This window comes from Anopheles stephensi, unplaced genomic scaffold (assembly GCF_013141755.1).
Source record: "Anopheles stephensi strain Indian unplaced genomic scaffold, UCI_ANSTEP_V1.0 ucontig368, whole genome shotgun sequence".
In the NCBI taxonomy this organism is placed as follows: Eukaryota; Metazoa; Arthropoda; class Insecta; order Diptera; family Culicidae; genus Anopheles; species Anopheles stephensi.
In genome coordinates this window covers 36,699-53,607 of record NW_023405311.1, presented here as the reverse complement: position 1 = coordinate 53,607, position 16,909 = coordinate 36,699, and the positions used below count along the sequence as shown (strand labels likewise).

At 44.0% G+C, this 16,909-nt stretch overlaps 1 protein-coding gene across 1 annotated transcript; it reads right to left on the bottom strand.

The window, feature by feature from the left end:
- Positions 1-11,017: 11,017 nt before the first annotated feature.
- LOC118516633 (fork head domain-containing protein FD4-like) lies at positions 11,018-13,429 on the bottom strand. Its single transcript, XM_036062612.1, has one exon. The coding sequence runs from the start codon at positions 12,849-12,851 to the stop codon at positions 11,571-11,573; it is 1,281 nt and encodes a 426-aa protein (XP_035918505.1). The 5' UTR covers positions 12,852-13,429; the 3' UTR covers positions 11,018-11,570.
- Positions 13,430-16,909: the final 3,480 nt, after the last annotated feature.

Here is a 16,909-nt window from a genome sequence, read left to right as displayed (position 1 = left end):
TTTGCAAGTACACCGACCGCCGCCGGAGGTCCGCCTGCAACTGATACACGGCGCAGTTAGTTCCGGTGCTGGTTTATCGAGAGAGTTCTGTTTTGTTTTGTTTTTTGCAACTTCTGGACAGCTGGAGGCACTTCCCCATTGCTGGAGAGGACCACCGGAGGTAGCCGCACACGGGATGCGGTAGCGCAGACAAACAAATTGAACGATTCCACAAACAAATTGTAGGTTTTTAATGCAATTACCAGTACCAGAATCTGATGCAGCTGCATGTGCCCCCCCTCGTGCTGGACTTTCCCGTGGAGAACGCCCTAACGCCATTTTATTCCTGGCGGCCAAAAAGGAAATGCCGCCGGCGGATGGCTCATCTTTTACGTTCATTATTTCGCAGAACGGTGTATTGATGAGGTCGGCGAAAAGAAGTGTTTTGTGTTCTGTCCGGTTCCGAGAGGTTCTACCGGGAGCTGATGGTGTCATCCGTGCACATCCGTCATGTGTGCATGACGAAATTCAAATTCTTTGTGCCTGGAATTACCTGCAGTAGGGGTGGAAGAAGTCGTCCGGAAAGGGAAACCGGAAACGTTGTGCAAACGTGGTGTTCCTTCTGCCTCCGTACGGACATCGGGCAGAACTTGCACCAGCCAACCGTGAGTGATTATGCACCCTTAGTCCTCCCCCTTGCAAACGCCTGTTGTTATGCAATGGTTGGCCGCGGGGGTGCGTGCGTAAGACTCGGTTGGGCTTTGTTTTACTTGACGAGTGTTCCATTTTCATTCCGAGAACCCAGCGCAGCATGGCAGGTAAATCTATTTGGTAAATAAATAAATGAAACGAAACTCAGACGGCAGCAGCAGCAGGTATGAAGCCAGGAGCCATATTTAATTGGAATGTTGTTTCGCGTTTCGTGCGTTCTTACGGTGGAGAGACGGGCATTTTTGACGTTTCTTGACAGCGATCCATCCGTACGGTAGGGTGGCGTGCTCGCGTAGCAAATCTTCTTTTCTATTATCCAATCGATATGCTCGTCCTGTTCCGTCTGGGGCGCATGAACGTTGGCTATCCAAAAACTGGCGCACTGGCTTGCGCTGCGAAGAAGCTTCCGTGACATTTATTTGTATAGAGCTATTTGATGAGACAAAACAAATAGCACAATCTCGGCCGTAGGTAGCCGAGGGTTTCGGGGTAGCGCGTGTCAGTTTTTGACATTTTGGAGTACGCTCTTGTTCACAGGCGATGAGTATTGAATCAGGTTTTGGATTGGTTCGGAAGCAAGAGCACAGAACATAATTGGGATTTTCTGCACGAGCTTTCAAGTGTAAGAAAATCAAATCGCGCTTACGCTAACAAGATGGTGCGCTGTGTGGTCATCACGCTATTTTAACGCTATAAACAAACATTGAAGGGTCGATTTTATTTTCATGGAGTGTTTTAGTCCTTTTGAAAATTACTGCAGAACAGGGTAATGTGCTCGAAAGTAGTGTCGCGTGTCGTAGAATCTTTAGATTTCTACGACCTTTAGACGAGATTTTTTTAGAGCGGTACGCGAATTAAGCGGACTAAAAGAGCGGATGGGATTTGAACTTGCCGGGGCCGCTGTCGCCTTGGCCACCAAGCTGTCCCGCTAAGGGACTCCTAGGCACTTAATTCGTCTCTTGATGGAATGCATCTAAGTTATTGGATTGCTTATTGATCTGGCGATAAAACTGCTTTATGGTCTTGAACATCCTCAGAAGTCCTCGAACCCGCTCACGGTCTAGTATTGTCGTTTGGCTAGCCAGTAACTCGGCCTTTGTTACTTGATACTTTTGATTTGATTGATGGCCTTTTTTGATGGCCTTAATACTCTTTTGCTGGTTAGGTTAACCTCGTTGCTGTCCTTGTAGATGACCCAAAACGACTTCACATATTTACTTACTCAGTGTCATTCTCATGACATGAACCGCTCCCTATAGTATGGCGAATGAAGTGCATTGTACAAGAGCAAGGTATACTTCATAGTGCTCCCTATTGAAGCAGCTCCTTCACTCTAAACCCATCCATGCAAACCAAGACATTTGAATCGCACACCAGTGATGTCCATGTTACCAGCGAATGTCAAGATCTGAGTTGAAATACTGAAGACGATCACTGATAGTGCCTTCTCTTAACCTCTGAAGAGATGACTCACATGGCAGCCAGCAGCCCTGAGAATTTTCCGATCACCTTTATCTAATTCATCACGTTGGTGAAATTGTGGCAGACTCTAGAAGTGCTTGTATGTCGTATAGTTTTGCCGTGGCTCAGTGGCGGATCTAGACTTAACGAGGCTTGTGTCAGGAATGAATCTATGTTTGGCTCTCAGTACCTGTTTAAGGACGTTTATAACAAGACTACTGCAAGGACTCTTGGTGTACGAGTCTCCCTCTACTACGACGTCAGTTGCTAGGCGAGGTCTTTTGGTTTTGGAAGCTTAGAAAACTGGGCTACAGACTGTCTCTTTTGATTCGTCACCAGAATCCTTTCGACTACGAGGTCTTCAGATGGATGAAGCTTTTACGTGTCCTTCTGCTATGAAGTCTTGATACTTTAGGTCTTAAGGAAGACTAATTGCCCTTAGATAATGAGACCTATCCTACTGCAAAGTCTCCAAGCAGATGAGTTCGGTTACATAAAGAGGTCTTATGAAAGATGATGCTTATTGGAGTGTATAGTACCTTATTCGACAGGGACCCTTGAACGGCGAGGCCTCCTGAGCGGCATGGTCCTTTGAACAATACCACTCTATTCGTTGACATATGCGGCTTTGATGATAATATACATCTAACCGAAAAAACCCAATTAAAATAAATTTCAATTTCAATTTCCAATAATATTTCATTTATATTTAACAATCTTGTAATTATGTTAAAAATTTACATTATGCTTTAAATCATTCATTCATTTAATTATTACAATTCGTTATTCTAAAACATATTATTACCTTCAATTTACATTCTCATTACCCATGTTAAATCTTCATAAAAGAACTCCCTATTTCCCCGAACAACGCGCCGAAAATATTCTCCAAAAATAAACGTTAAAAGCTCGCTGGGTGAAGAAAATTTATTTCGTTGCCAATTCAATTCACATCGCCACAACATGCATGCCCATTAACAGTTTGTGTTTAAGCAAAGAGAAACACGGCGCATAAATATCGCCTTTTTTGCTGTGTTCAGAATTTTCTCCAGTTGCCCGGCTGATGAAGAAAGTCCAGTTGGTATATTAAAAAAAAACACACCAAACTGAATTCAAATTAATTTCCCGCACATAACGGCGGCAGTAAATATGCTTTCCATGTTTAGGCAATTGACTATTTGCTTGCTTTACAATTTTCGCTCTCGCTGTATGTGTCCATCTCAAAATGGAGGGGGCACGATTAGATTAGAAGCCGTTTTTTGTTGGAAGCAGAGGGATGAAGACGAGCTAGGGGTTAGTGTTGTCTGTTGTTAGGATAGAATAATAAACATAAACATGGACGACGGTCACAACGCTCGGCTTAAGCGTCGCCACGCATTCACACAAGGCAGATTTTCAGCTGCTCTCGTTAGCCGTTAGCTAGTGCGGCGTTTTTCCAGGCACCTTCTGACGGCTTTTTCTTCTTTAACCGTAGCTCGGCATGAAGCATTTGAACGTATACTTCCATTTTGGTGCCGCCTATCGGATGTGGCCTGTGTGTGTGAGGGGCTGCTAAGAAGGTGGCCGAAGAGTGTCGGTCTGTTTTACATTTTGTGAATGCGAGGCGCAGAGGCTGTCCATTATGCTGGCGGTATTTTCACCACACTCAGCACAAACGGAACTAATTAATAATTCATTATTTATTGCGCTGGAAAGAACTTTCCACCCGCGCCACTCGCCCATTCCGGCCCGCTGCTGTGGCGTGTGACGGTAGGGTGCTCGTCAATCTAACACTCCTCACGGCATAATACCGGCCGGCTGGTCCTAAGCCTTAATCAAACCTGAGGTGAGTTTCGTACGGATGCATGGCCGCGGTGTTGGTCGAATAAATCGATGCGGTAAGCTCGTTAATACAAAGGCAAATATTTTACTTGTGCTTCCGGCGATCTGGATCTTAAGCACGGGCTCCATAAAGCCCGCGGAGTCGATCACCGAGGCACTTATCAGTGGTTCTTATCGGTTCAAATTATTCAAACTATTGAAGTGGTGGGCAATGGCAGCTTGCTATTCGTGTTAAAACAGAAACCATTGACTAAAATACTGCAAACTAAGTATTGAGGTGATGTAATGACTTATTTGATGTTCAATAGTACGTTTTTTTATTTGAGGATAACATTTTTTATTTGTTAGACATTTGCATATATGTCTAATATGTATTACTATAATAAAGTAGTTTGTTTGAGTGGCATAAAACACATATCGTCGGTAATAAAGAGATTGATTGAAGTTACAACTTGAAGTTGTTCCTTGAAGGCGCTATCGTTGATCCTTGAAGTTTTAAAAGGAAATTGACGAATCCTTAATAGAGCTTTGAAGTTACTATACAAGCACACAATCTGTTATGGAATTTTATTGCTTATCGACAAGGGTGTATCAGGTCTTCGTTTTAACTTCTCGGATTTTGTGAAGTTTATGGAACTCTAACAAAAAAGTTGCATCAATCGAGAAGTTCGTCAGGATTTTACAAAAAAAGGGGTCGGTGGTTCGGTGGCTGATCTTCACACGGCAGGATTGGGCATCAAATATTACCCAGACAGCAGAATCGCTTTAGGGATCCAGATCCCCGGACCCTACATTGACAATCGAGCTAGACCCTCCGAGTTTGTAGTAATTATATATTTATTTTGTTTCAAGAGTTGTCCTTCAGATTTAACACATCTCAAGCGGATATTCCCTAAGCGTACCTCATTCGAGGCTCCGAACTAATAATGAACTCCTCCAGCATTTTGGATGTAGTTAGGGGAACTTCCATCCCGCTTGCTAATTAACCTGTCCTGCAGCTCCAGCATCAAAGAGCAAGATTTTCCCAAGAACCAAGGACTACTAAATCTTTTTTTCTTGGTCTGAATCTTGGTGTGAATTACTAAGACTGATTCAACAACAAGTCAAAACAGAACGCTCGGTTTGGGCTAAAAATCTTTAAAGGATGGACTGGCAGTTGTTAAGAAGTGTTCCTTGTTACCCATGGGGTGTAGCAGTTGGCGTTTAGGATGCCTAATCGAATTCCTTGTCTGAAGGATCTTGCGAACCAAAAAGCATCGTAGTTGAATGGTCTTATCTGTCTAGGGACTTTGTAGTTAAAGGGACCTCTTAGTCCAGAGGACCTTCCCCATTCTAAAGAACCTCGACTACCAATGCACTCTTTTAGTCTACTAGGTGCCCGTGTTCTAAGAGCCGTTTCAGAAATATCTTCCTAAACTCCTCATCGTCCAAGTATGATCCTCCAAATTACGTGGAAATCGAAAGAATTTCATATATTAAATTACTTCGCAGCCGAAGGTATTTCGTTTACCAAGAGTTCTGATCGTCCAAGGATGCTCATCTGCTCAGGTACCTAGTCGTCCAGTGGCTATCATTGTTCCTCTCCAGACTCGTGCTGAAGAAAATTTTAGCACAGATCTCATAATCCTTAGAGACACTGTCGTCAAGTGACCCTCATTTCCATCGGCCTCAAAACATTGTAGAGTCCTACGAATAGTTGATCCTGGTACAGGTCTCAACAAAGGTACAGTCTTTAAGAAAGGTTGCCGGACGTCCCCCTTAAATTATCGAGGCATCTCCATCCTCTGTGCAGCGTCCAAAGTCCTCGAGTCTGTAATCTACTCTTCTATCCTTCCTATTGTTTCCCCGTTAATCCCATCCTCCCAGCACGGTTTCGTGCCGAGACGCTCTACCCTGTCGAACCTTATGTCGTTGATGATCGATCTGTTTCCGCACACAGCCGCTGGTAGGCAGGTTGACGTCATTTACACAGATTTCAAAGCTGCGTTCGACTGTTTGTCGCATCAATTGCTTATGGCAAAGCTCGAGCGAATGGGTTTCGGTGGAGCCCTTCTTCTCTGGCTCTGTTCCTTTTTGAAGGACCGGTCGTACAGGGTAAGGGTCGATGGGGCTCTGTCGGACCCGTTCATCAGCAAATCTGGGGTCCCTCAGGGTAGTGTCTTGAGTCCTTTATTGTTTTCACTCTTCATCGCCGATTGCATTCAATCGCTTCCCCCTAATGGTTGTTTGTTGTATGCCGACGATGTCAAGTTTTATCTTCCTGTGTCTTCGTCCCGTGACTCCCGCTCCCTCCAATCCCACATAGATGCTTTCGCTGGCTGGTGCATATCCAACGGGCTCGTTCTTTGTGTCTCGAAGTGCTGTGTAATTTCGTTTGGTCGCTCTTCTTCCAAACATTTACACCAGTATCGGCTCTACGACTCAACACTTCCGCGAGTTTCCTTGGTCAGGGACCTTGGGGTGTGGCTGGACGACAAATTGTCCTTCGAGCCGCATCTCAACTCGGTCCTTGAGCGGGCTAGCAAGGTGTTGGGTCTAATCGCTCGTATGTCCACTGATATTCGAGACCCGTTATGCCTGAGAGCGCTGTATTGTTGCTGGGTGCGTCCCATCCTGGAGTACGCCAGTGTTGTATGGTCCCCCGCTGGTGTCACCGCTATGAACAGGTTGGAGAGGGTGCAGAGGAAATTCACGCGGATAGCCGCTAGACGTTTACTGAACGACCCCAGCACAACCTTACCTTCTTATTCGGAGCGGTGCCAGCTACTGGGTTTGGTTAAGCTGGAAGATCGTCATGGTCATGCTCGCAAGTTATTTATTGCCAACATCCTACTTTCCAACATTGACTCCCCCGCCCTTCTGGCAGCTATCCCTTTATATGTCACCTCCCATCGCTTACGCGTACGTCCTCCCCTGCTTATCCCTTTTTGTCGTACGCGGTTTTCCCAGAGCGATCCATGGATGCGCGCGTTACTAGCATTCAATTCGGTTGGTGATCTGTTTGACCACAATATCTCCATTAATTGTTTCCGCTCCCGTCTTTTGTCTTCTTTATCCTAAAATCTGTTTTTCTATTCCTCACTAGCCATCTCTGTCTGCTCCCTATATCCTCCTTGTGTGTCATGTATGTTTAGTTATAAGATAAATTGACTTTGTAAAGCCCTTGAGGCAAACAATTTGAATAAAGAATAATAATAATAATAATAAAATCTGGGTCCTCAACTGTATGTACAAAGAGTGAAATATATTTCTTTTTAATTTGATAATTTAAACTCAAGTCCAAGTTCTCAATCTTATGAGGCTTATGAGGGGCACCAACTGATTTTTGAAACAGTTTTGGTGAACAGAGAAACAAATGGCGAGTAGCAACATTCTAATTCTGAAGTGCATTAAAAAACGAATTAACCCCTTTCAACTGAAGGACTGAATTGTACAATAATCATGGGAATGTAGAGAAGCATGGAAAAATAAATTAAGTTTGTCCACAGTCATGTTCCACACATCATGAAACCGTGTAAACTGGCCAGACCAGACATTCGCGTCGACTAATAATCAAAACTGCTATTGAAAACAAAACCCATACCAGTAACGCATTCCAATAAGCCGTTCCGGGTTATTCAAAGCACCCACATCAACACATCAACCAACCCCGGCCGAGCCTTGCAGCATCATCGATAATGGACAAATGATTTGGTAAACTTTTACACCTTTAATCATATTCTCTATGCTTCGTCGAGCACATTTGAGCCCGTGCGCACATCGCATCGCAACCATCCAGCCATCTCCATCCATCCAACCGTAAGTGGTTGTGGAATTTTAAGTAGCGCAAAATTGGATCATGGACGGTTAGTTTAGTGACCATTTTCTGATTTATAACGTTACACCCTTTTGCTGCACTCGCACCGTTCACCTCCCAAGCTCGATTGGCTGTGAGTGATTTGAACTTCGTGCTCGCCAGTTCTGGAAGCATTCCAGCATCTCGTTTCGCCCTCTTTCATACGCTGATTAACATAGCGTAACATGACCATGCGCTTGGGCTTTAACGCTATCGCCAACTCATCTGCAATCCGACGGTTCAATCGATTGGTCTATCGGATCCCCCGGGTTTGCTTCTATCGCCGCGGTCTGCATCGTCAATCTGTCTGCCGGTTGCTGTGGAATGTGTTGCGGCAAAAGAAGGTACAGGACGCATTACAAACCGAAGACGTCGACGGTGAAACCTTTTAACGAATCCTAATATCCTCAAAATTGAATTACTCTCGAAAATAGAGCCGAATCACTTAATGGATCCCAAATAGAAAAAAAAGCAAATCGACACACACACTGATTTAAGAGATAGAAAATAGCGCATAAAGTCGTTCAAAAGTAGTCGCGACGCGCGGTCAATCCTTTTCCCCCTTTTCGGTTTGTACCCCCGGATAAAAGGGGACGTTCTGGACCGTTTTGTGTCTATTAACGATCTTCATCTTGATCGATCAAGCGTCCTAGTTCAGCGGCGGTGGCAGCGATTAACAGCATCTATCCCGAGCTATGCCGCTCCGAACAGTACCAGACAGCACGTCTACAGCGCGAGCTCCACACGATCGTCGAATGACAGTGCACAAATTGGCGCTTGGGTTTTTGAAAGCTACCGCGAGTGCCTCCCTTGCATGTTCCACAAGACCATAAGCCTCCATTCGATGACTCCTCGAACTGCTCTCTACCAACTGCCCGGGAGCGAAACAAATGAGCCAGCTCATTTTACGCCCCTCGCGACTGATCTCGTGCGATCGTTTACAGACGTCTGTCCGACGTTGAATGGTGTGTCTGTAAGGTGTGAGATGCGAGCATCCCATTCTGCACCGTGTGATGATACTATTAGCTTACGTTCCTTCCGTGGAGATGCTTAATTAGCTGACCCGGTCTTTCGAATGATTTAGTGACCGGTGTGGGAGATTCAGGAAACATTTGCTCTTTCGTCCTTCTTATCGAAATCGATGTTCGTTGGGTTTTGGAACGTTCTGACTCTATTGAACGGCCTCGCTCTCTCAACTGTGGCTCGTGTTCGCTGTTCTCAATTATCGATCGCCACACCTAATTATCGATCACTTTCGAGAGGGCTTTGAAGTTCTACGTAGGGGGGCTTACCGACAATATCTGTAAACGTGCCTAGGAGAAGCGTTCATGATCGTTTAGAGCGCTTGCAGATTATGGTCTTTAAAGTAAAACTATTATCAAGTTGGATGAGTTGCTTTTTATGCTGTAACGTAATTATGGAAAACACTGGTATAGAGGACTGATATTACTATATTTCCTTTTTTTGGTGATTTGTGCGAAAAGAAATTTGCTTTTGTCAGCTTTAATAGCAATACTTCAAAAAGTGCTCTTGACCAAAGCACGGTAGGGAAGATGCAACCTTTTTTTCCCAATAATGAAAGACACATAAAGGAAACTACCAAAAAGATTAAGAAGAGTGGCGGATGTGTTTTGGTTCTGTGGTTCGAATAATACCAACTAATCCCATAACAAGACATTGAGAGGCGTAACCACTTCCGAAAAAAATCCCCTCAATTTTCCTTCGGAACTCCAACACAATGGGCGCATCACAGTCCTAAGTGAGACTGTCAATTGAGCAACAAAGGCTAATGTGACAACAAAAAGAATAAATCTCTTTTACGAAAAAAAGATCTTATTCTCGTATCGTTACATCTCCTATGATGTTAACTGTTTTGGATCGAGTTATTACTATCATTAAACGAGCCTTTTTGAGATGGTTTTGTTAAATAAGATTGGATCGTTTCTTGATTCATAATTGGGATCTTGCTTATTATGTAGGTTTTCCATAAAAAAACAGTTGAATTAAAGCAATTTATTTCAAGTTATGTAATAAACCAATAAAATTGTATTGTCCACAAAGTTATTGTTTACAGAATATAAACATTTATACCTGGATATTGTAAGACAATTTTATGCACTGTTAATGATGTTATATGCGCAAGTTGGAAAAAAATTCTTCTGTTGAAAAAAAAGCTACATAAAATGATTTTAAATTAATTTTGATTATGTGTTGATGCCTTTTGATCGATCAATCTTCACTAAAGATTGTTTTAAGTTAAGTAACGCCGGAATACAAAGTGTTCCTAAAGAGAACCAGCAATGCTCTACCCATTCTTAGGTTTTGTTCAGGATAAGATTGGAATATTTCCAGTTAACGCTAGAATCTGATTCACTTGACTTGGAGTGAAATATCCAAAAAACCCATCGATGTTTTTAAATACAGGCAAACAATTATTGATAAATTATCAGTGGTTCCTCGATGAAATGTTTTTGGAAACTTCCTAATATTCTTTACACTGTAAACATCCCAACCATCAAGATATATTTTTTAAGGAAGAAGGTTAATATTTTTTAGCTATAATTGGAGTCTCAATTTGATTCGCTTTAGAGTAAAATAGTTTATGGCATAAATATTGGGCAGTCGATAACAAAATCCATGAGAAGATTTCACTTATTATTGAAAGGGGATGAGAAAGTACAGCAGAGTCAAATTGTACATAATAAATTATTCTGTGGCGTCTACTAACAGTGAAATGATTGGTTGATTATAGAAAAATAAGATAGACAAATGAATTCAAATATAATTATAGCTAGATTAATGGTATGGATTAGAATAGGATAGATAACTGCTTAAAGATAAAGATTAGATAGTTACCATAGACTATAAAGCTAAGGTTTAAAAAATAGGGATACATAGGAAGTAAATATAGCTTGGATTGGATTGATGGATATCGGTATAAAAAGCAGATCAGGATTAAGGAAACGAGAGATTAGGTTCAACGTCATAAGGAGAGAATGCCTGGTAATTGAACTATGTTTTCATAAAATTACAATGCCACAACTTCATATGATCCACACGAATGTCTACAAATAGTTAAAATTTTACTAATTCATTATTAATGAAGTCTAATGACTAAAAGCCTCGATACTAACCTGTAAATCTTCAGGTTTCTCCAACCTAGTCCAAACAAACAAAAATCACATTAGCATACATTCAGGGTTTTTTTGCATTTGTTATACACATTTGTTTATTTCCGAGTACTAATGAATTAAAAACAGCTCTTAAATAAGTAACCACGTTCATACATATTGGCGAAATTTTGCTAAACCTTATACATGTAAATCTTTGTATTTCATACCGAGCACGCGTGAGCGCGTCTGCTCTGCACTGCACCGTTTCGTAGTTCTCGTTTCTGCTAATGTAACTGCTCTTGCCGGGTAATATGCACAGACCATTACAACAAACGAATGGAGCAAATTCAAAAAACGAGTCAAATTGTCCTAAAACGAAAAGTACCGATTGAACCGACCGGAGCGGATGAAACAAGACGCGAGGTATGCATCCCCAATGCCACATTGTAGCGATCGTCGAGCATTTTCCGATCAGAACGAACGAGCAACGGAGCCGCGCACATCAAATACTACCTTCATCTTATAAGTAATACTCAAACTCAACAAACAGCCTTCGGGTGGGTGTGTGCGTGCGTACTGGAGCACTAACAGGAACAATGTGGGGGTGAAGAAAAACAAAAACCGGTAGTCTCTATCGTAACCCACAGGACTCAAACACTTCGCAGTGCAGGACCCAGCGCAGGTCGGCTAAGATCTGTGGGTGCTCCACCGGACCGAGGACTGTCCGGTTCGGTGGTAGATCCGCTCGGTGATCGACTGCCCGAACCGGTCCCCAGTCCGTGCTGATGGTGTTGCAGCTGGTGATGATGCTGTTGCGAATGATGATGATGATGATGGGCAGCGGCCAAACTGTGGTACGAGCTCTGGTGGAAGTAATGGTGAGCACCGAGCGGTCCCATCATCAGCAGTGGATGTAGGGGTAGATCGTACCCGGCCAGGGCTGGATGTGTGTACTGCAGAAAGGGTGGAATGTTGGCCACCCCCGGGAGACTGGTCGCAGGTGGTAGGGTCGGTGTCGCGTGTTGGGTGTGGTGCAGTGCAGGGTGATGATGAAGTCCAGCATGATGATGATGATGGTGCTGATGCGCAGGATGGTTAGCAATCGAAAGTAAGGATGGCAAACGATTTTCGGGTGATTCGAGCAGATTCAATCGATCATCCGTGTTCCGTTTCGAGTTCCGTTTGCTATGGTCCCGGCCAGTGTTGGTGGATCGAATAAGACTAGGGCTCGGCGATCGACTACCTTCCCGGTCCTGCTTTGCATCACCCTTCCGTCGTTCCACCAGCTCGTCTTCCGGTGTGATTAGACTCTCGATCGTAAACGATCGCTTCGGTCGCAGCGGAGTCCTGGTGGTTCCAACCATCAGGGTCGTCTCGCCGGTGGAGATGGGTGACAGTGGGGCGGCGGCTGGCAGTGGGGAGTGTGGTTCGAGCGGTGGCGAATGCATCAAGCTGGAGGGATGCAGAACCACCGGATCGGGTAACATTGTGGCCGCGGTGGGACAGTACGCGTCCGCCGAGTTCTGTGCCAGGAATATCCGGTTAATGTTGGCCAATGCAGCGAGCTCTTCGTTCAGGATGTCTTTGTCGGATTTGTGCAGCTTGAAGCGTTTCCGGCGTCTGAGCAAACTTCCATTCTCGAACATATCGAACGCTTGCGGATGAAGCGCCCAGTAAGCGCCCTTGCCCGGACGATCCGGTCTCCGCGGTACCTTGATGAAGCAATCGTTGAAGCTAAGGTTGTGCCGGAGCGAGTTCTGCCATCGTTGCGTGTTTTTGCGATAGTACGGAAACCGATCGGTAATGAATTTGTAGATATCACTCAGGGGTAACATTTTGTCGGGCGAGGACCAGATGGCCATCGCCGTGAGCGAGATGTACGAGTAGGGTGGCTTCTGGTCGCCGTACGTGTCACGAGATGGACGAGGCATGGTTTAAATAATGCTGCTGTTAATACTGATTACACGCAACTGGATAGTTTCGTTCGGTCACTGTGTTTTCATTCAAACATTGCATGGGTTTGGGCACATTTGCATACACTTTGACTTCATTCCTTGAACTATAACACAATATTCACGAGTGATGTGACGCATCTTTAGCACTTCGCTGTTGTTCGTAAGAAATGCCTTCTGCCACAGACCACTAACAGCATTTTGTAGAACGCACTCGCACAAAACTTGCACCAGAGGACATCAGGTGCTTCAGTTGCGCCACAAAGCAAACATCTTTCTCGACACTGCACTCGTATCTTCCCTCGGAACCATCTCGATCAAATCACTCGTTGAAGAATCTCAGCAGAACACCACACCATGTCTCAGGGTACACGGGAGTCCACGTCGTAGTACTTCGCGCAAGAAAGACTTTTTCGCACAGTTTCGACAGCAGCGCACTCGAAAACACCGGCAGGCGAACGTACGCGGGCGCTTGTTTGTATGGACTGTTTGGACTGTTTTATCAAATCAACAACCGAAGGTGTTGAAATGCGGAATGATATGTTAAGCGCAGTGAGGCGGCTTCTTCTCGGGCTGGGAAGATGCAGTTGCGCCGTACCGTACCCACACAAACGAACATCGCGCTGGTGGCGCCCGTACGCGAGGGAACGAGATTTTCCTATCGCACATGCGAAAACCGAGCTGCCGCTGTGTTGGTGTGATGTTGAAGCGTGTGTAAAGTTGGTGAAGGTGCAATAGAGATAGCTCTAGAGAAGGAGAGAGAGAGAGTAAGCGAGAGATCTCGCATAGGCGGGCTTGAAAGGAAAATTGTTACGAAGGGAAAGGTAATGGGGAAAAGCAAAGGCAAAGGGACGCTAAAGTATATAATGTGTTTTGTGGTGTGCAAGCTCAGGACGCGCGAGCGCCGAACACTGTTTACATTCGGCTTCCCCTGTTTTTTTCCTCTGTGTGTTGAAAATGAAAGAAACATATTCAGCATCGTTTTTTTTTTGCTGTTGCTTTGACTCAACGTCTTTGGACCGGGACGGGCAAGCTAAACATTTGTACAAACGAGTTTTTGGTGAGGGCACAGTGCTTGACAAATTTTGTACTCGGATCTTGTTTTGGGCCAGATATTTGTTGAAGCACTGCATTGCCGAAACAGTTTTATTGACAGTCGAATTCAAAGCTTTCTAAATTAATTTAGAAGAAAATTATAACCACTAAGATTTCTTGGTAGGCCATTTGGACTACAAGGTCTCTTGATCATCTTTAATGCTACAATGGCAAGGTCTTTGGTAGAAGTATTTTGGACAACGAAGATGAAACAATATATTCTTCAAACGTCGAGGTCTTTGAAACGACAAGGTATACGAGCTTCATTCCATGGAAATGTCTCCACGGTTTTAATATCTCTTGGTAGGACAAGAAAATCTATTTGACCTAGCAGCCCCTTTATAGTTAAAGCCTCTTGGTCGACGTAGTAAAAATATTAGCACCTTAGGCCCTTCTGAATACCTAGAATCTCTCTAAGAAGATACCTCTCATACTCTCTAAAATATGGCATGGACGCTGTGAGCCTTAGAAGTTAAAGCCTCGTCGATCATGAGATCTCTCAGTAATCGAGGCGTTTTTGACAGCGATTCTCTTCAGACTATGAGGTCTCTTGTAAGACTTAGACTTCAAAGACTTTGTTAAAAGAAGATTACCTGAAGCCTTTTCAATTACTCTGTTTCTTGATAGACGAAGTCTCTTTGAATACGACCTCTATTGGAAGATCCTCATCCTTTCGAAAGTTATCCTTAGCAGAAGAGTTCACTAATCATTCGAAGCCCTTAATACGATGACTCCAGACGAAGAGGTCTCTGGAAGATTAGGTCTCCAGAAGATGAGGTCTCACCACTGGATAAGACTACTAATTCGACTTCATGGTCTCTCGCATGGAAGTCTGGACAAAAAAGTCGCTATACGACTTTTAAGTCTCTTGGTAGGTAAGGATTATTCGACTAAGACCCCAATTCTTAGATGAGGTCTTTTGAAGGGGAGGTCTCCTGGCGGTCGAATCCAAGGTAATATTTCATTTAACTTTTTGCTCAAACAAAATTAAATGCTCTTTCCACATATTAACAATTTAATTATTTATAAAGTTTATATGGTAAATATATCAAACAACATTTACCTAATTTCATGTGAGTTAAAAATCGTGTGCACCGAACGCTTACCAAACGGCTCAGATATGCTCAGCTTTGTGCATCACTGTACATATGTATGTATGGCGCCGTCGAATGTAGGCTTTGAGGTGTAAGCGAAACATAAATAAACCCACCACGCACACCATGCTGAATGGAAACAAACAAACTAGGCGGAGCTACGGACGCCCGATCGGCAAAAGAAAAATGGTGGTGGTGAACTTGGACGAAGACTTTTCCCGTTCTTTCTTGCCGTGCAAGGAAAAACGTGTGTGTGTGTTTTCGTTTACTGCTGCTGCTGCTGCTGCTGCTAGAACCCCGGCTCAGCTAGAATAATCATTTATTTAACGATGGAGTGCGATAAATAAATCAAATAGTTTATAAAACGCGGACGCGAGAGTGTGTGCGCGATCATCTCCCACCGCGAGGGGAAACGTGGTCTGTTTTCCGCGCGAAATCGATCCGGTACAAAGAAAAGCACCCCGGATGGTGCATCGTCCCGCGGTATTGGGCGCGTCATCTTTCCGCATGCTTTGCTGCTGTGGCGTTGGAATCGAGCTGAGTTCGACAATGGGTTCCCCCAAAGGGTCTGGGTCCCGCCGTTTGCTATTGCCAGTCGTTTGTTTCGAGGTAAATTGACAGAAAATTTAATTGAATTATTTTCTTCCCCGTTTTCGCCACGAAAACACGAAACGAAACCGCCGCGGCCCGGCAAACCGGCGAACCGTGTAATTCTGCCTTGGTGTGGTTTTTCGTTTTATTTTTGTCTTTGTCTGCCCATTTTTCCATCCAGCCAACCATTTCCACCGGGCCACGTTTTCAATCTGGCTGGCTGGTTGGCTGGCTGGGAAGCTGTTGCTGGTGGCGGTGATTTAGAGGCAATGTTTGTACATTCCGACATTCCGATTCGTTTCCACCGGAGTGCTCGGGTTTTTTGGGATGCATCGCTAGCATAGGTTTTTGCAATTGAATTGAAGGGCGTGTGGAGTGAAATTGTTTCCGCTAGGTTTCCTGTTTCAGTGTAGTGGGGTTTTTTGTTGCCGTTTTTAAGATATTCAATTCAAAATGTGCTTTGGTTCCTCTGGGGTTTTTTTTGTTCCGCTGCCAAGCATCATCCGTAAATCATGGTTGATTGTGTGGAATGTAACGTGAGGAAATATGGGTGTTATCACGCGACGAACGCGGAAGGATGTATGATTCTTATCAATTTCTGTGATTGGCCAAGCATGTTGGATGTAGTTTTTTTGCTCTTTTTTAACATAGTCAATCGATTTGCATTGAACGACGTTTGTTGAGCTGTTTGCGATGCATTTAAGTTGCTCTATTCACTCCTATTTTCCTTTTAAAGACTAGAACATAAGTCTCAACATCTCGCTATTTGTCTACTGCAAGTGTTGTTAAACTCTTATTGAAATAGCCCTTCAAATCCAAACTTGTGGAGGTTGTGCCGTTGATGACTCTGAGTTTGACTCTTAGGACCTTTGGAATCCTGGGCACAGTTTGACCTCTTGCACATCAAGTTCCTTCAGACGACAAGGTCTCTAGTTATATGAGGCGCCTTGAACAACTCTTCGATTGCGAGATCTGCTGTAAGATGAAGCTTGCAAGACTAGGATTCTTTACTAACGAGATCTTTTGATAGATGAGGCCCGTTGAGGGCCTTCAAGGTAAGAGAAAAACAAACTACGTACTAGCCATTTCTGGATCCTGGATAGGATGAAGTGGACTATTGACAGACAGAACTGGAATCTGTCGCCGCTTCTGGATCTTCGTCAAGAAGAACTAGCCTCTTGCCTGCACATTGTAAGTTCTTCTCTGAAACCTTGTAAAAGAAGAGGGTCCTCGTAGGCTGGTAGACTAATTCTCTAT

What these genes read in the sequence shown, in the direction of transcription:
- LOC118516633 (XM_036062612.1), bottom strand. Translation starts at nt 12,851, where the DNA reads ATGCCTCGTCCATCTCGTGACACGTACGGCGACCAGAAGCCACCCTAC.